This window comes from Mytilus californianus, unplaced genomic scaffold, assembly GCF_021869535.1.
Source record: "Mytilus californianus isolate M0D057914Y unplaced genomic scaffold, xbMytCali1.0.p SCAF_11, whole genome shotgun sequence".
Classification (NCBI taxonomy): domain Eukaryota; kingdom Metazoa; phylum Mollusca; class Bivalvia; order Mytilida; family Mytilidae; genus Mytilus; species Mytilus californianus.
In genome coordinates this window covers 22027796-22048147 of record NW_026262593.1, presented here as the reverse complement: position 1 = coordinate 22048147, position 20352 = coordinate 22027796, and the positions used below count along the sequence as shown (strand labels likewise).

The window sequence follows — 20352 nt, the reverse complement described above, 5'->3', positions numbered from 1 at the left end:
TGTTTTCATTTTCTGTGTTGGGTTGAGGTAAATTACTTCCATGAATTTTTGAATTAGTCCTTATTTGGCGGGAAATGATTCTCTCTTGATTTTAATAATTTAATATTGCCACCTTTTTTCTTTCTAAAACTATGGAAAAAAACATGGATTTATAAGATTTTCAAAAATGGCTTTTAAACTACTAGTATATTTAATAAAATTATGAAAAGAAAAGTAAGTATTGCGATCATTTTTTTCAACTGGCATTTTGACAAAACATTTAAACTAGAGGATTCAGAGAATTTGAGAAAAATATTTAAAACAAGAGGAGCGAACATCCGTATTTATTCGGAATCAAACAAGAAATTGATAGACCACTTTCAACAGAGAGTCCCATAAAACCTGAAAAAAATCAATAATCTGAATAATTCAACGCTTATTGTTATACAATTATAACACAATATGATGTGTCACAATGTTCCGTAACAAGCCAAGTAGACTGTTAATTGCAAAATTGTAATTTTGGTCCAAAATTCATAACAATTACAGAAAAATCGTAGCAGTTGGTATGTATGAACTCCTTCGGTTAGACTAGACTTACCCATAACATACACATAATATGAAGCTCCCTGTATCAGATCGAGATCTTTCATTGTGATGAACGTGTACTTGTTTATATTGGTGGCATCATAATCTGTAAATAATTGCTTCTTCTTTTCGACTGAAGCTGAACCACCATCGATCTGTGCAAAAAGAAAGATAAGCAAAATTCATGCCTTAAAAAGGATGAGGTTATGATTAAGACATAATAAAAGTGGATGAGATGGAAATTTTATGCTTAATGTTTGAAGTAAGGACTTAGAAATGAACTTTGAGACATACTGTCAGCATAGTTATATAACAAATTGTCAATACCTAGTGGTTAACGTCAATGCTGTTGATACTTTCCTTTAGCAATTATTCTGGATTACTGAGATTTGATAAAAATATATTACTTCGGTCAGCCAAATTCACAGGCATAAATGCTATGCATTAATAATCTCAATCTATTTTACTTCATTCTAAGCAAGCATTTAAACCTTAAAAAAAAGGTTTATATAAAGACCTTTGGGAGCTTTAGGGCTTGACATATTTAATACAAAAGTTACTTTTCTTAAAATCAAAGCACTGTAAGCGCTATAGGCAGTTAATCAAAAACATGATGAAAACTGTGGCAGTGTTGCTTAAATTGTTTATCACAGCTTGTTATATCTCAGATGTTTCAGATTTTTTTTTGTCATGTGCTGTACTGATTCCCACTATCTTACACACTTTTCTCTAACAATATACCATTTTTTCAAACGTTTATTATTCATTTTTAAATTACTCTAAAATATGTATCCTTTCGATGATTGAATGTCTGAGAAGATGCATGTACACTATCCCAGGTAAGGGGAAGGTTTGGCGCCAGTAAACATGTTTAACCCTGCCAGATTACGTGTGTGTCTGTCCAAAGTCATTCAGTGGTTGTCATTTGTTGTTGTATATCATATTTATTTTTCATTATTGATTTGTACATTAATCAGGACGCTGGTTTTCTTGTTGGAATTGTTTTACATTTGTCATTTCAAGGCCATTTACAGCTTTATACTAAGCAGTATGGGTTTTGCACATTGTTACAGGCCGTATGTGACATACAGATGCTTACTTCTATCAACTTCTCAATACACTGATGAATGAATTTTTCTAATGCAGGAATAATATCATTCGAATTAATGTTTTCCACAGTGGTGTATAGTTTAATTCCACTATGTTCTAAGAGTTTTCATATGCCACATTAGCATTTTTAGTTAGATCAGCATGTGTCACTCCGTACAAAAACTGATTTAATAATACTGGGAACAATCTGAGGTGTGGTAATTTTATTGTTTATCATACATGGATCATATTACACAAAAAGATTATGTAGTTGGGCTAGAAATGCTTTTAATTTTCTTTTACATTATTGTACTTTTAAGTGTCCAACCTAATACATTTACATCAAATTTCATACACAAATATTTTGTCTGTCTTTTTTTAATATGTTTATATTCTTCATTTCTTACATACTTTATAAAACATATTTCATGTATCTGCACATTGTATCCCCATTATTTATTCAAACTATCTTTATATAACTGATACCTGGGTTACTACTTGTATACATGTATATATTGATAGTGTGCAATAATACGATGTACATGTATCTCCCACATTTTATAGTAACAGTTGCACAGACATATCATAGTTCTGATATTATCATTAGACAGCCTCTAACAATAGCTGGACCGTTATAGTAAACTCCATGACAAGTTATATTCATGTGTTGTAACCCCTGGCAATTTTGTAAAAATTCTGTCAGAATTCTGAACCAAAATTTGTCTGACTAGTCGTCATATGATAAGACCTTGTAAACATTTTCATAGTACATGTATTTTGATCATATCTGTAGATATACATGTATAAATATATTCAAAACATCTAAAAGGTCTAAAGTTTCATAGCGGTCATGGAATTATTATGATGACTAGTCAATGAGGCTACTAGATAGTATCATGTATTGTACATGTATGTCTTGTCACTTCTAGGATATTAAAGCCAAGAATTGGAATCTAGCTGAAATAAAAACAAATACAAATATTTATATTGTTTATTTAGACATACAATCATGAGAAAATATATTTACACAAGTTTTGTCCATGAAATTGAAAAGAAATCATTATGGGATCATGGGATATTCTTTTTGTAGGGTCAGATCAAAGTTTGATTTTCGACAAATCAAAAAGATGAGCAGTTTGAGAGTCAGAGAGATAAAATTATGTTAAATTTTATTTCTTTCATTCAATTTTATACATACATGTACAATGTACATGTCATTTAATATAATATGCTCTAGTCTGCCTCTGTTGTAAGTTGACACATGGTCTCTGATAGGTCTATCATACAGAATTATATTGTGAATACCAAAATTTAGTAGTTAATGTTGATTTGAGTTGACTTTTAGTGGTATCAGTTGGTTGGTGTGGTACGACTTTGCAATAGTGTGAGTTGACTTGCTTCCCTGTGGAGAACACTGAGTTTGTTCAATTTAAGTTCTACGGTACAATGACACAAATCAGATAATGCCTTACTATTACGGCAATTAAAGGTGAGGTCTGATTGACCTGCCTTTAGTAAATGTAAATGACCCGCCCCCTACAAGTCCATGATGTTACTTGAGATCTATACCAAGATTGGAATAAATAAATGGTTGGTCAAACATTCTTGGACTTTACACTTATTGAAAGATATAGCTTCTTTAAAATTAGCCATAAATGTAGATTGTCTTTAGGCCCAGAAATAAAAAAAAGTCTGGTTTAAAAAAATGTCATAAACATTGAAATGTCAAAGTCCGACCACTGGCACTTGTTTTTATGCATGGGAAGATCCACTATCAACGTTTATTATGAGCTCCTAAATCTTCCCATGGATATAAACAAAGTGCCTGAGAGTCGGACACTGGCTTCATGTCATGATCAAGATAATGTAGATCGAATTCTTCTACATATATTTCCCAATTCACATTTGCTCTTAATTGATTTTCGCTGATTTTATACATTTTTCAGACATCCGTACCTGTAATATTTGAATGGGTTTTCTACATTTTCCTGTGACTTACTATGATCACATGATCTTTCTAGGTCTAATATCCATATCACATTCTACTGTCATTCTCGGCAAAATTGACATATTTACAAGGTCTCACTAATTAGAGACAAGAAGCGACAAGAAGCGTCAAGAAGTACGTAGGGCTTCTAAAGGCAACAGAATTTAAAACTTTACAAAACAGAACAAAAACTGTGATAAATTGACTTTTCTTTAAATTTATTATTTTAATAGTATATAAACTTTCTCGTCTCTAAATTTACCCTCTTGTCGCAAATTCATTCTTCCTGTCGCTAACTTTTTTCTACTGGTCGCTTTTTGTCTCTTCAATCTTCTTGTCCCTTATTAGTGATACCTTCTTGATTTCTGGTATTATTTCATTCATAAATAACAAGTGTAAACACCACCTGTTGGTGCATTTAATAACACTTGACAAGGTCATTTATGTGAAAAACGGAATAATATAAAAGGAAGAAATTCAAATGTGAATACACAATTTATTAACACTCATCTCAAACAAAAAGAATATCATGATTAACAATAATTACCTTTCTATCAGAATCCTCCAAATTCAAAAGGTACGTAAATTTCGTCTTCTAAGTTAAAATTGCGGCCAACTTAGACTACTGTAAAACGTATTGCCGCGTAACAATATTCCTACGACTTTTGTCATTTTGGAAATGTAAACGACTTGCCTTTAGAGATTTTCGGCGATTAAATATTTCATACAATTGTTCTTAGACATCCTAGCCAAAAGTACAGGGGAAAATAAATTACGTAAGGATTTCTATTGAGCACTACTTCCTATGTGCAACTTCAAAACTTTTGGGTTGTTCGACGATCATTTAAGGTTTTTCTGGTCATATTTTTTGTATTCAAGAATTGAAAGTATGAAAAAAGTGCCCAATTAGTTATTAATAACATATTAGCCTGCTAGATAATAACAATAGCACTTTTTTCACCATTCAGTGGAAAGAACACAAATCTAGGGTGGTAGCATAATGCAGCTTAACAGCCTAAAAATGTATGTTGATATAGGTAGCCTTTGGTTGGTGTCCTATCATTGAATAACCCAAATTTCAACTTGAACTTGAAATTAAGGATATTACTGATCCTGATACTAGCAGGACTGCTTAATCTTTTACTCAATATTAACACAGATGGACGACTTCACACAAGACAATATATAACAAACAGGATGTAATCATTTTGCCAATTTCTCAGCAGTTACATACCCTCTGTTCCGTCGTATTGTGTTTACATATCTCAATTGATATGTTATGCTCGTGCATGTTCATACTATACGAACTTCATATACAAGAGTGTGCTCCTTAAGCAGAAACTGCTCCAATAGAGTTATGAGGAGGAAAGATAGACTAAAGAGCCTGTATCGCTCACCTTGGTCTTTGTGCATATCAAACAAAGGACCATCTCCAACATTGAAGACGAGAATAGATTTCATGACAAAAATCTCGATTTTTTTTATCTTGTATTACTGATCTTTTTGTCTGTTTAGTTTCTCTCTATCTTATTTAGTTTTTGCTCAAAACACAAAAGAGAGTAAAAAAAACCTCATTTAAGGGCAATCACTCCTATGAGGAGTGACAGTCTACCAACTATGTTGGCAAAATTTGCCGATAATTTTTGTGATTTAAAGTGTTCATTTATCTATTATAATTTTAATCATATAAGGCATAACGAAAAAGAAAATGTTTATCTCTATTCTCTAAATATCATAGTTTAATTAAAATAGGCTAAACTGAAAAAAAATGGTAAAATTTGTCATTTTAAAATAACTCCTTTACAATTTGTTTAACGGTTTAGACATATATGGAGAAATGGTAGAGCTCATTATTCTGAATATTTTTGCTTCTTTCAGATTTTCTCTATTCATAACGGTTCAAAAAATAATAGACAAAACTTGCATTTTACCCCTATGTTCTATTTTTGGCCATGTCTACCATGTTGGTTGGTAAGCATTGTAATCGGACACATTTTTTTACAAGATACCCATATGATGAGTGTGGCCAAGTTTGGTTAAATTTGTGTCAGTATTTTCAGAGGAGAAGATTTTTGTAAAAGATAACAAATATTTACAAAAATTGTTAAAAATTCACTATAAAGAACAATAACTCCTTATGGGCTCAACAGAATATTTTGATCATGTTGCCTTATTTGTAGATCTTACTTTGCTGTGTACAGTTTATCTCTATCTATTTTAATATTCAAGATAATAACCAAAAACTGCCGAATCTTCCTAAAATTACCAATTCAGGGGCACCAACCCTATAAAGGGATGTCTGATGCGTCTGAAAATGTAAGGGAAGATAGAAATTGACCTGATGAACATTTTTACCTTTTCTCAGATTTGCTCTTAATTTTTTGTTACTTTTGTAAGTTTGGTTGAATATTGTGTTATGTCTTAGGTTTGAGTTCTGTGTTTTGAGTTCTGTGTTTTCGATGCATTTTACGTTTGTCTTATTTATCAGTAAATATTAGTCGAGTTAATTTTATCAATAATTAGGACGTCGTCACAGCATTAAGTTAGAATAGCCTTTCAAGACCGTCATTTTCAAGATAATCATTTGGACTAGTTTTGTGAAAATAATTGCAAATTTATGAACTCGTTCCAAATAATTGTATGAATTTCAAGATTAAATCAATGCCACAAAAATACATCTCTGTTTGTGGTGTCCTGTGCTGTGGTTAATGGGAGATGTGTGTTGTTATTCTACTGCTTACATGTTGTAATGTACCATTATATTATCTATTTTTGCATTTTTCAGTGCTGAGTGTACTTGTTTTTGTTTGTATTGTATTCCTGTCACGTATTGTTCTCATTTTAGCGATATATGGCAGTTGTTATCAAATAGTCCGTTTTTATGTATGTTGGCGTTTTGTTGCATTTCAGTGTTTCTGTTGTTTTACTCTTATAGTGTGTTTCCTCGGTTTTGTATTGTTGTCTATATATACGGATGTCTTTAATCCCCTTTTAAGATGTTCTAACGAATTACTTACATATGCTTTACAGTTAGTATTATTGGCATCAGAGTTGTTTGACAAAGCCACGTAATACATCAAGATATCTAACTTGGAACTAAATCCTTCAAACTGAATATCTAAATAGGTGTCTGTAGCAATGTATTTCTGCATCAAAATAATTCCAGCTGTAATGCAAATAATTAAGGTTACATAAATAATGAAATCATTTATAATAGTTTAAATCAAATTATGATGTTTATACTTTATTTGACAACAATACAAACATGTTTAAATCATTATGGTCACATTGTATTAATTTCATAACTATTTTCTACTTTTGTGTTATCATAGAATTTTGTAATCAAGATCATCCAGACATTACTCTTACCTGTGACTCCTTCATCAAATCCGACCTTGAAACCATTTGAGGTGACTGTTGCTATAGAGTATGAGGCACTGTATGCCTTAACTGTAAAGTAGTAGTTACCAGTTAATGGGGTTAACTCAAGATCATAGAAAATGACTGTTTTGTTTAGTCCTACATTTGTAAAAGGAACAACATCATCCCTGGTCTTGGGGAATCTTCTGTCTGTTCCCACGGCAACCTCATAGAATACTACGTCCTGGGTAGGATTTTGTGCCTCCAACTGTGATTGGTCAACTTGCAATCCAGGGTTTCCTACAAAATATTCAGTAAATCAAAATCATGCCATAGAAGTAATGGCCAGATTATTTGTCCTTTTTTATTTTTATCAATATGACCAATGAAGTTTTCCAATATAAATAGTTTAATGCATTCTATTTCTTTTTCATAGAATATTTCATCACTTAACTTCATCATCATTATAACAAACATGTTTGACTATACTATCATAAAAATAAAAGGAAAATGTGTCCAAGGGACACAGATGATGCCCCCGCGGTCCGTGTAACACTTATCAATTCAAAATTTTAAAAAGTTTTCAATTTATTTTTTATCAAATTTTTAAAATATAAAAATTCCTATTTTTTTATTTTTACTGAAATCTTCAAAAATTTCATCAAAAAATTAAAATTATACAATTTTAAACTTCGTTTAAAAATTTAATATTTAAGATATTTTAGTAAACTGTAATAATATTTAACTGAACGTACAGTTTTGATCATTTTGATTTTTAAAAGTTTGATTGTTTTAATTTTTCACAAAATATAGGAAAGGAGAGAGGACTAAAAAGAGGATACCTGTTACAAGTATGAAACGGAATACAAATGGAACGAAATAAAATGATATTTGCAAAAGCAAAATCAAAACGAAAACAATATTTTCTGAAAAATTAAATATAATATAAAACAAGAGGCTAACGTGTTTGATTTGTAGGATGAAAATGAGAAATATAATTCTTAAAGTCCACACAATTAATTAGTTAGACCTGATTTTGACACACTTGATTCTCTAAAGAAATGAACAGCAAGCAGAAATTATTTGTCAATTTAGTGATTACTGCTCTAAATGTGGTTATCAATGGTATGTCTGTACATTTGACTTGGATACCTCCGAGAGGGGCTTCAAAAATGGTATATTTTTCAGGAGCAGATCCCGTATTTTGAAAAAGGGAGCTCACGTTAATAGATATAAACAATTCACCAATGCAATTTAAAGCGTTTTTGAGTTATTATACGACAAGTGGACAACGGACAGACGAACAACGGTATACCATAAAACGTCGAGTCAACGGGCGTATAAAAATCTAAATAAACGCTTAGATGCAGACTATCAAGGAACCCAAAGGATTTAGTTTTAAATCAAAAGTTTAATTTTTGAACCTTTGGACCTTAATGTGGAACAAGTTCAAAACAGGTCCCAAAATAAGTAATCCAAATACACAGTTAGATTCAGCATATCAAGGAACACCAATAAATAAATTTTATATCAAATGTAGCAAAATTAATTTTGGACACTCAAGGACATTAATGTTTAGTATAGACCAATTAAAAAATAGGGCCCAAAATCTAAATTCTTAATTCAGGGTTAGATTCAGCATATTAAAGCACCCCACCAATTCAAGACTTTGAAGAAAACCCTATTGAAATAGGTGAAGAAATAAGCAATTTATACATAGTATCACAAAAGTATTGTCGTGGTTCCTTTATCTTAAACCTCCTTTAATGGCTTACACATTGTGGAACAATTAACAAGCAATCCACGGACTTTAATACTCAAGTTATTGTCTAGAAACCAAATCATCCCAGTTTTTAGTCCCCTTTTTGGCCCTTAATTCCTAAACGTTTTTGAACATTACCCAAAATATCAATCCCTACCTTCCTTTTGAGGTATGGAACATTATGGTAAAATTTCATAGAAATCCATACACATATACACAAATAACTGTCCTGAAACAAGAAAAGTTCTTGTCTTTCGTCCCTTTGTTTGCCCCTAATTACTAAACACCTACAACAATAACCACCAATATCAATCTCGACCTTCCTATTGTGGTATGGAAAATTGTAATAAAATTTCATAGAGATCCATACACTCATACTCAAGTTATTGTCTGTGAACTAAAATGTCTTCGGACGACAAGAAAAATGCTTGTTTTTGTACCTTTTTTTCCCTTTATTACTAAACAGCAAAGACAATGACCTCAAAATTCAATCCCAAGCTTCCTATTGTGTTAACAAACCTTGTACTAAAAATACTTAAAGATAGAAATACTTTTACTCAAATTTTTGTCTGTTAACCAAAATGTCTTCGGACGACGACGCAGACATCACCATAGCATTATAGAAACGCAAAAATTGTATGGTCGTATAAAATGATTAAAGTTTAATAAATCCCGTAAAAATTGTCAAATCAAACTGATGATATAACAATCAGGAAAAAAATTAATGTTTGAACAATTACAGGTAATATACAGCCTTCAATAATGAGCAAAACCCATACTGTATAATAAGCTGAAAGCTGTGACTTGAATATTTATTATTTAAGATACTTGTCTTGTAAAATCAAACATACTTGCAGCAATGATTTGGAAATCTAAATGTGGATTCAACCAGTCAACTTTTGTAAGAAAGTAAGTTTTTCTTATCTTTAATGTATGTGGTTTTGTTACACTGTATTAACAGCAACATAAAATCATTGCATTTTATTGAATACATTAATTGACGGTTTGGTTTAGTTCCGAGTTAATAAGGGGCATAGATCTAGAACAGCTAATGAATCACTGCCAAAACTTGAACTCTGAGAGTTTTTGTTTTGAGCATTGTGTATTAGTTTCATAAAATATGAATGACTTAACTTTGATTGCAGATACAAAAAATTGGATGGACTGAAGGAAAGACTGACGGAAGGACGGTCAAGGATAAAAATTAATGTCCCTATTATCTAGGGCGGGGGCATAATAAACAATGTTTATCATTCCACAAAATACATCAATTATACTTATACCTGACAACACATCCACTTGTTTCATGGCATTTGAAGGTAAACCAAATCCATCCCAGTTTGCATAGATTATAGTATTTGATGGTAAGAATTTAAGGTCATAGCCTCTAATATCTCCATCAAACACCTTTCCAGGTAATAGTGGATTTTTCTCAATAGCAACACCATCTGATCTTAGAATGTAGGTGTAGTTCAGTTTATTGGTCACCTTTACTAAAGAGTAGTACATTTTTCCATTTTCTAATCTTAATCCATCAGTCATGCCATCAGTTTTCACTAAAAATTAGCAAGTTTAATTACTAAAATATGTAATATAACTTCAATTCACATCAATTGGAATTAATATAAAAAAGTTAAAAAGTGAATAATCATTACATACAAGATATGCCCTTCTCAATATCAATTTCTGAGAGAAAAAACAAGAACTTTCGCACAATGTCGTTTGAAGTACATGCATACCACTCTTTTTTTTAATACAAAGTATACTCCATTCCTTATTAGACATTGACAAAAAAATGTGATTCCAAAACAAATATTAAATCATTCAATAATACATAATCTGAGAAGTATATAACATAAATGTCAATACTCAGTGGGTATATAGATTCCATAACTATATAACAAGTGTTTTACGATATCTCTCCACTCGAGACAGTAAAATTATAATATTTAAAGCACGAGGCTTACTGAGCTTTTTAAAAAAATAAAAGTTAATTGTTGAGAGTGGAGAAATGTCGTAGTACATGAGTTATAGTGGTGGAATCTACTTCTGTCAAGATTTTTATCCTTCCTTTTCAAACATTGGCAGAAAGTTGTGTTCTTGAAATGTGACGTCATCAGGCATGGTCGCCTTATTTCATTACGTCACAATAGGAAATTCAGAAAAAAATCAAGATAATTAAATTTCGACCAATCATTTGCTAAGAACAGATATTTCATTAGTGATGAGAAATATTTTTCTTACACCGCTCAGGAAATGTAAGGTGTTTTCAGGTGACAAGGGTACTAGAGCTTGTAAACAGGGAAATAGGGATGAACATTTGATTAGTTTACTTCCAGTGATGGTATATAATCTTGTATGCAATAAAGTTATTTCACTTCTTCATTGTAGTACTAGACAGGATAAAACTTTAGTCATGTCAAGTATCTATTTATTTAAAACAAAAATAAATTTTGCCCAATTTTTAAAAAATTCCAATTTAGCAAAGACTCTTTTGTAAAATCAATAGTGGTTTTACTCCTATTTAGGATTTATGAACAAGCCATACTCAATGTTTTGGGGAGCTTTTTATGATTTTTTTCTCCTTATTTCTTTTATTGGTTTATAAAAGAATCTTTTTCTAAGTATCTTTTTAAGAAATATTAAGTTATAAGTAAATGAAATTATTTTTGAACAAACTTCATATAAAATAGGAATTTATTCATTAGATTTATAAGGCACTATTTTTATGACGCAGCAACTGTGTATACTATCAAGGGATGAATTCTAACAGTAACTTGCAAAATATGTTTGCTAATAAATACTGTGAAGAGGAATAAAGCTTTTAAGTCTACCACAGAAAAGTATCGCATATATACTGACTCAGGGTGCTATAATGCCCTTGCTGGTAAGAACACTGCTCATAGGTATTCTGACCGTACATATCATATAATTCTTTTTTTACAACCATTTAAAAACAACTCACAGTTCATTTTCAGCCAGTCTTGAATAACAAGACCATCAAGTCTTAAGATCTTCCATTTGTAGCTTGTAACTGGACATGGGTCACCGGACATATCCCAAGATGCTCTGTAAGTATCGTCAACAGACTGGAACTGACTGTAAAAATATATATATATCACAGATTATTATACTTATAGCTTGTAACTGGACATGGTCACCTGATATATCCCATGATGCTCTGTAAGTGTTGTCACCAGACTGGAACTGACTATAAAAATATACGATATTACAGATTATTATACATATAACTTGTAACTGGACAAAGGTCACCTGACATATTCCATGATGCTCTATAAGTATCGTCAACAGACTGTAACTGACTATAAATAAAATACAGTTTTTTGTTACAGAATATTTTCAAAAGTTTAAGACTTTAAAATTAGAATGTCATCATGAAAATACAAATAGGAACTTAAACATGTTATATAAATTATGTGTAAATACAGTTTTATTTCTATTGCACTAAGTATTTATTATTTTAGAAAATTCCAAGGATTTTTTGTTTTTTTTTTAACTATTGAAAAGGAACAGAGTTATTACCATTTCTTAATCAGCCGCATATCGTGTTTATCAGGTGTTCTTATAAGGTGGTTTTAATTACATCAGTTCCATTGCAAATATACGTGCCTTTTTAATAAGTGATCACTTTTCGCATTTAGCTTTCAGACCTTCGGCCTTTGTTTGCACAAAAACTAGGGTATAATTCATCTCCTCCTATCAATTGATTGATTGATTGGTGTTTGTTTTAACACCACTCTCAACACTATTGTGCTATTTCGTGGCAATCAGTAAATTTTGATGGAGGAAGCCAGAGTGCCAGAAGAGAACCACCGACTTTCGGTAAAAAACTGACAATCCTAGACAATTAAGATTGGAGTTGAGTGCACCTGCCAAGTATGGGATTCGAACTCACAACCTCAGTGGCAACTGGCTAGTGATACAGTAGTTTGACTACTTAAACCACCTTGCGATTGATTCCCAAAGAACATCCCATCAAGAAGTTGTATATTGAAAACCAGTGCATGCTGCCTTTAATGTTCACCTTGTACTATTTGTGTATTTATGCACTGGTATTCAAAAAAGCTTCACTTGATTATTTAGAATTGACAAAAGCATAAACAGTTGTGTGCAGACCAAGCATTACATGAAGACAAGGGGGAAGGGGGAAGTTAACGCGGCGTTTATTCGCGTGCACTTCATGTAAACGCCGAATTAACTCCGAAATTTCAGTAGACATAAACATATAAACGGCCGTTTACTTTCGCGTTTATCTCTGCGATAACGCGAAAAATGGCACATCTTCTAATTGTGTGTGTTTACTCGGGTAGACATTAGAAATTAACATTTTGACTACGTTAATGTAATAATAGTAAACGTGCGTTTACTAGTAATCGCGAAAATTAAAGTTTACTAATGCTGCGTTCAGACGTGATTCGAATTAGTTTAATTCTCATTCGAAGCGTTTTACGTCTTAACGTAAATTCTAATACGAATTGCAATGCGCGTCAAATTCGCTTTACTGTCCTAACGACGTTAACCATAAATTCGTATTATCAATTAATAATTTATAATTTAATTCGAATCACAATTAAGAAAGTGTCCATACCACTGTTTAATTCGAATTAATGCGAATTAACTGATTCGTATTAACGAAAACGCATTCCTAATCCAAATTGGATAATGCGAATTATCCAATTGAATTTGATTTGAATTGAAAAAAAGGTGTGAACGCGATTAACGCATTCGATTCGCATTCGATTCGAATTCATTTCGAATTAAATGTACGTGTGAACGAGGCATAACGAATTATGTGCACTTAACTTGCGTTCACTTTATATAATGCTTGGTCTACACCCAACTGTATATGTCAAATATTGTGTTCATTTCTTTATCTTCATGGGATAATTTTTTATCTAATTCTGTTGTTAAATATCTCTATATATTGTTTTGGCATTAAATGTGACATTTGGTTATTCATCATAACATATACTCCACTTACTGTAGATACTAGTAATTTGTTTCATGATCTATTTACCATATATTTCCTTGCATTATGTACAAAGAGAAAGAACTAAGTTGTTACAGAAATATGGCATCTCCGTAATTGAAGTCAACCGAAACACAATTGGTAAATGGATAGATAGGTACTTAATTACATTAGTATTTTTATATTTATAACAGCATTTGATATATTACTATATTTGACACATTTCTTCTTGTTTTGTTTGTTTGCATAGTTAATAACGAGGTAAACAAAGACATAGTTCTTTTTAGGAGAGCCATGGTGTAGTGGTTAGCGCATTGGACAGGTTTAATCCCCGTACTGGGGAGAAAATTTCAGGGACTGAATTTTCGGCTCTCCCTTGACACCATTTGCAAGGATGGTCTTGATAAACGATGATAGTCAGTCGGAAGGGGACAATAAATATCTGACCCGTGTGAAGAGATAGCAATATCTCTTGCACGTAGAAGAAACCCTTGTTGATTTCGAAAAAGAGTAGGCTAAATGCAGCTAAAAGGCAGCACTCGCACTAGCAACGAGGAAAGGAATTAATATAAGTTTTAATAACTTGTTTCCTAATCCACAATAAATAAATATGTTTTAACTAAGAAAATGGGATGGACGGACGGACGGACCTTTGACCTAGTCAGTTAAACATACATTATGACACACCCTTTAGTGTTGGTTGAAATACATGTCAAGTATGAACTTTGAAATCGTAACGGTTCTCAAGATATAGAGCGGAGTCAATCTTTACCATATGTAGGACATTGAGTTGTCAACTGAAACCAGTTTTTTACCTTGATCTTTGACCTAGAAAGTTGTACAAACATTATGACACATCCTCTGGGGTTTGTTAATATACATTTCAAGTGTAAAGTATGAAATTATAACGGTTCTCTAGATATAGAGCCGACACAATTTATTACGGACTGACGAACATACTGATCACTACAGGGCGACCTCGCGGTCCTAATTATTGAAATAACATACACTGTACAATGCAGACACATAACACAGTAGTTTCGTTTAAAATATTTAATGATTAACACTTAAACACGGTTTTGAAAGTATAATCATTCATCATGAAAGATCTCAACGAAAAAGTAATAGTGATTAAACTTTTGAAATAGTTTTTGACACCAATTCATTTAAACATGGTACAAATCAAAAGTTTACAAATATAATTAGGCAGAACTTGTTGCCTCTTTCACAAAGTTTTGCAAAACATTCAAACTACGAAGTTGCTTTGTCAATGTACAAGTGTTCCTCAATCCCTATGACTGTCAATGAGACAAATATCAAGCAGTCCAGATGAAGCAGATCTAAGCAACTTCATGTCATTGTATGGCCTTTATCAATGAGCAAAACCAATACCATTTAGTCATCTTTAAAATACCTGATATACTATATATGTTCCATGTTATTAGTGATATTCTCATTAAAACTCTACAAGAAGGACTGTATCTACTTACACATCTATAACATTTTCCAATACACAAGCAACCCCTACATAAAAGAAGGTGTCATTCTCTGACTTAAGTATAATTACTTGTACAGTAAAAACAGTATCAAGAATGACTGTACATACTTTCACATCACCTACAGAGTTTTCCAAGACATCAGCAACCCATACATGACAGGAGATGCCATTATCTGTCTTAGGTATTACTTGTACAGTAAAAACTCTAAAACGACAGACTATATACTTACACATCTCCCACAGAATAATCCAATACATCATTGACTCCTACATGACTAAGAGGAGCCATTCCTTGACTGAGGTATGACATATAGAGTCCATTGGATGTCGAAACACTTGTCAGACTAGCTCCATTGATTCCTTTCACAGAAACATAAACCTAAAATGCAACATTTACAAATGTAATGGAAAAAAAGATAAATATGAAGCATATAAAAAGCAATAACAATCCTGCATCTAAAATATCTTAAATGAGACGCGAAAGCTTTTTTTAATTTGCCTTTACAACCTGTAAACTGAAAACAAGTATCCCAAAAAAAAGTGGTTGGCTTGCAAGTGACACAAGTGCGAAAATTTAAAATCAAATATCCTCCTTTTCTCATAATTATGAAGAAGATTCCTCAATTCACACTCCAATATATATATATATAAATATTTATCAATTTCACCTTATGTAATAATGCTGTATTTTGATTGGACGAGAGACATAGTATTTTTCATCAATTTCTATGTATTGAGATTTTTTTTTTCTCTGTCAGTGTATTTGTCATTAGGGATTTCAATGTGCGGGGGTTTTTGCTAGCAAATTACATGACAGATGGGGAATACCATGTCTAAAAATAACCGAATGAATTATTTTTATTCTAATAGGAAAAAAATATGGTTATTCTTTATACATGCAACTCCTACAACTGTTCCAAATGAAATATTAAGGATAAAAACATCATTATTGAATTTGTAGCAGATGACGTAAGCATTCCACAAAGTTGGAGTCGATTTCATTAAAAAAAACTTAGGACTAAGATTGGTCGTAAGTCATGAACAAATCAGTATACTTACGACCAATCTTAGTTGTAAGTTATTTTTTTGTGAAACCGACTCCAGTACTTTGAATGACGTAATAAATAAAACTCAACGGAAACGCATTGTCAGCGTCATAAATAAGGAAATATATATGCAGTCAGTGACTATGCATAAACAATTATCAGAAATGCTTATACGGCCAATGCAATTTGACTGCGCAAATAACACAGTTGCAGTATATACAAAAATTATACAGTCAAGTGGAAACTCCATATGATACCCGTACCCGATTGCAATAAAATTTCTGAGGTCAATATGGATCCAAAGAACATTCGATGGAATAATACACATCATGATTTCAAGCGGTAATTGCTAAAAATACCGGTTTCGAAGTAAACAAATTTCCCTCGCCTAACTGCTCTGGAAATTTGTACCTCTCAACGGGTATTTTGGGCAAATACCCCTTGTAAGCATGATATATTTGTTTAAAATAGCACTAAGACCATGTCAAAAGTTTGAATTCATAATTCAAGATTTTAATATAATATCAAACTTACCACTCTATAACCAACAAGATTGAGACCACCTATTGTATAGTATCTGACTCCATCTTCTAAATGTATGTCAAAGAAAGGTTTAATTTGTCCACCACCAGGTGTGGTTCCGAGAGCTATCTGGTACCTACATATGAAATATAATGAAGATATATTATGATTTATAATTTAGGTGCACATAACTAAGGCATTTTGGGTAATATTTTGAAAGGTCAGTTTACATGAAAACATTGCGATAAATATCCTTAGCAATGGATATATGACCAATGATAAGATGTTATTTCACCTTGGCTTACAGATAATGATATTGTTGAACACTGCATCTTGTTTCTTTTTTATAGATAATTTCCTAATTCATAGTTTGAAGCAAAATTATTTTGTTTTCAGTATAGTCTGTAAATGTTTTCCTATGTTCCTGTACTGTTTGGGATGTTGCTGTATGCTATTTTCTTTCAATACAGAAACTGATAAATGTAGGGTGTCATGATTATTTTTTAACAGCAGGTAGGCACTTTGAGCTTACTATCAGTTACTGCATTAGCACTATTTGTTAAGCAATCACTCAATCAGTAGCTGTGTGCATTCCTAAATACAGTATAATATTGTTTAACATTTTGTGCTTTTGAAATGTATTAAACAGTTTTCAGTGAATTTCATGAAATAATTTATATACATTTTGACAGTCAACTGCGGAAGATTAACAGGGGGAGAGTTGAGAAAGAACAAAAATATTTTCAACCATTCAAATTTCATGTTCCTGTCACAAGTCAGGAACCTTGTTAGTGGTTGGCTTATATTTTTTATCATGCTTTTGTTATCTAACAAATATAAGGGTTAATGGCAGATCTTTGATTGTTTTTGTTGACTTTTTTTTAGAAATTTATAGACTATAAATCAGAGCTTGACATTGTAAAGACATCTGCATGATTTTGAAAGAGTAAATTGGGATTTTTTTTTTTAAATTTTAAATTCTACTGCTTGGAAGTTTTGTATGGCAGAATGGTATACATATAACTGATTTAGAAGTTTTTAGCTAAATTAGTAGTTATTTGTAAAAACTTTCGAAAACAGTTGTCACCTGGCTACATCTGCAATTTGTGCACTATTTTTTTTTTTTGTTACTTCAACTGACCTTTGTACACTAGATTCTGGGTCCTGGAATAATTGCCACGTTGCTGACACTGAAGTCATAGATTCCGAACAAGTGGCATCCAGCAAATCACATTCTGTAAAACACATCACAATATATAATATGTGTTCTATGAATGATATACATAATGGTAGTACAGTTGATTTTTTTAATGATGATTTACTGTACTGACAAATCAGAAGTATAATTTAGATTGACCTTATCAAGAAAATAAAAATTTGCAACTGCAAAATCAAAGATCCATATCAATAGGTTTTCAAATATAATATAGTAACTGTAAACTACTGCAGTATGCATCATCTTTGTCAGTAAAATACTTTTTAAAAATAAAAGTATACACCATCAGAAAGTTCCTAATTGAAGACTGAGCCAATTACCTACATGAGTTTGACCTTGCTATTGGTAAACAGATTTACACTATATTATACCTAAATCTTTTACCACATTTATCTCAATGCAATATGAAGATAGACTGATATAAATATATAATAGTTGAAAATTTGAGACATAAAATGTTAGATCAAAACATTTGTATCAGGAGTGCTGGTCAATAAACATTTTATGTTAAAAAACATATAAATATTTCACCTTAAATGCAACTTGTCTTCGGCCTTAACGGGTTCACTTAAGGCATTTATTGGCGAAATTTGTCCTTACCTTCATCTGTATCACATTTCTTGGCATTCATGGCTAACGTCATCTCAGTGTCTGTGACATCTACCCTGTATGTAGTGTGTAAGTCAATGACTTTACCGTACGTTGGTGGTGTTGAGTCTATACCAATCTCAGAAGAGAATGCGTAAGCTTCCATGTCAACATAGTTGACTGCAGTCACTGTTACATAGTATTTATCACCGTGATGTAACTGGTCACCAAGACCTAATTAAATTAATAAGATTTTTTATTTATAACAACAGTAAAGTTAATTACGTGAAGAATATCACTTAATTAATTTCGTGTGCCTGAAGCAGTTTTCTGGATTAACCTAAATCAGGAACACTCAAACTCAAAAGGAAGTCTGGTAAGATCTCATTTTTGCCTAAAGGTGTAATACCACCAAATCATAGTACGTCACATCCGGTTGCATACGAAAATAGGTCGAAAAAAAATATTCCCTTGAATTTGACAGTTGTAGGTAATTGATCCTACATTTCATTGCAGTAAAACATTTCTGGGTCATAAACATATATCTTGGGTATTTCAAAGCACCATTATTTTTTTATTTGGGGTTTCTATAGAATATTTTGGAAACTTGAGGTTACATGGTTACTAAAGCTTGTATACAGGTTAAAAAAGGGGGAAAATTTGATTGGTTAACTTCCAGTGATGGTTATTTTCTTATATGCAATGAAATGTTATGTGAAATTTTTTCTATAGTACTGGACAGGATCAAACTTTACTCATGCCAAGTATTTCTTTATTTGAAACAAAGATAAATTCTGCACAATTTTTTGAAAAGTGCAAATTTAACAAAGACTAATAGGGGAAAATCAATGGTGGTATTACACCTAATATAGGAAGCTGTACATGCACCTTTGACCTTGTGAGTACTCTCATGTGTTAAAATTTCTTGCTATTTAAGTGAAATATTACTAATAATGAAATATTCTGAGTGGATTGAGTCTCCAAAACACATTTATGAGAAAATTTCCTTGAAATAGGACTTTACCATGAATATTAGTTGACAGAATAAGCCATACTTAGAGTTTTGGGGAGCTTTTTCTCCTTTTTTCTTATATTCTGCTATACTAGAAAAAATTTTCCTAAGAAATACTTTAATAAATATATAGTTTTAAGTAAATGAAATTATTTTTAAAGCAGTAACAACAAATTATTCACCAAAAAGAAGCTTTTTATGTCCCTCTCTGGAACGCGGCGTAAATTTAAGTTTTACGTAAGGACTTATTGAAACCTCCTTGGAGACAGTAAACTTTTATACGGATAGTTCATTCAGCTTGAATACTTCAATTAATCATTTATTATAACATTTCTATCATAAATGAGTGAAAGTTACCCCAAAATTTTTATTTATTGGCCTATAAAGTAGAAATTTTGAGGAAATGAGAGGTATAAATGGACCAGAAGAGACCTTATAAGGAAGACAAAGAGGTCCATTGGTAGTATTTATCATCCTAAAGTCATCTTTTGTATCATATTCAACTGTTTGTAGGCAGATGAGATAAATATTTGATCATTTATTGGTCCACACTATATTCTATCATGATGCGGCTTGGTTTGGATTTTTCGAAGAAATTTAGCTCGAATCACTGCAGATGTCATCTTACATTATACTAGATTTTTCTCAAACTATTGAACTGATTATGACAAAACTTGACAGGAATGCTTGAAATAACCAGTATAACAAAGGAAAA

The 20352-nt window shown here is 31.7% G+C and overlaps 1 protein-coding gene across 1 annotated transcript in view; it reads right to left on the bottom strand.

Annotated features, from left to right (window-relative positions):
• LOC127719725 (uncharacterized) overlaps window positions 1-20352 on the bottom strand; it is a 264736-nt gene that overhangs the window by 54777 nt on the left and 189607 nt on the right. Inside the window, exons 71-79 of the mRNA XM_052225963.1 lie at window positions 18638-18859; window positions 17963-18056; window positions 16834-16957; window positions 15484-15632; window positions 11731-11864; window positions 10049-10321; window positions 7013-7303; window positions 6661-6809; window positions 581-722 (exon numbers count right to left, since the gene is read on the bottom strand). Of these exons, the coding sequence (XP_052081923.1) occupies window positions 581-722; window positions 6661-6809; window positions 7013-7303; window positions 10049-10321; window positions 11731-11864; window positions 15484-15632; window positions 16834-16957; window positions 17963-18056; window positions 18638-18859 (1578 nt within the window). The remainder of the gene's footprint in view (window positions 1-580; window positions 723-6660; window positions 6810-7012; window positions 7304-10048; window positions 10322-11730; window positions 11865-15483; window positions 15633-16833; window positions 16958-17962; window positions 18057-18637; window positions 18860-20352) is intronic.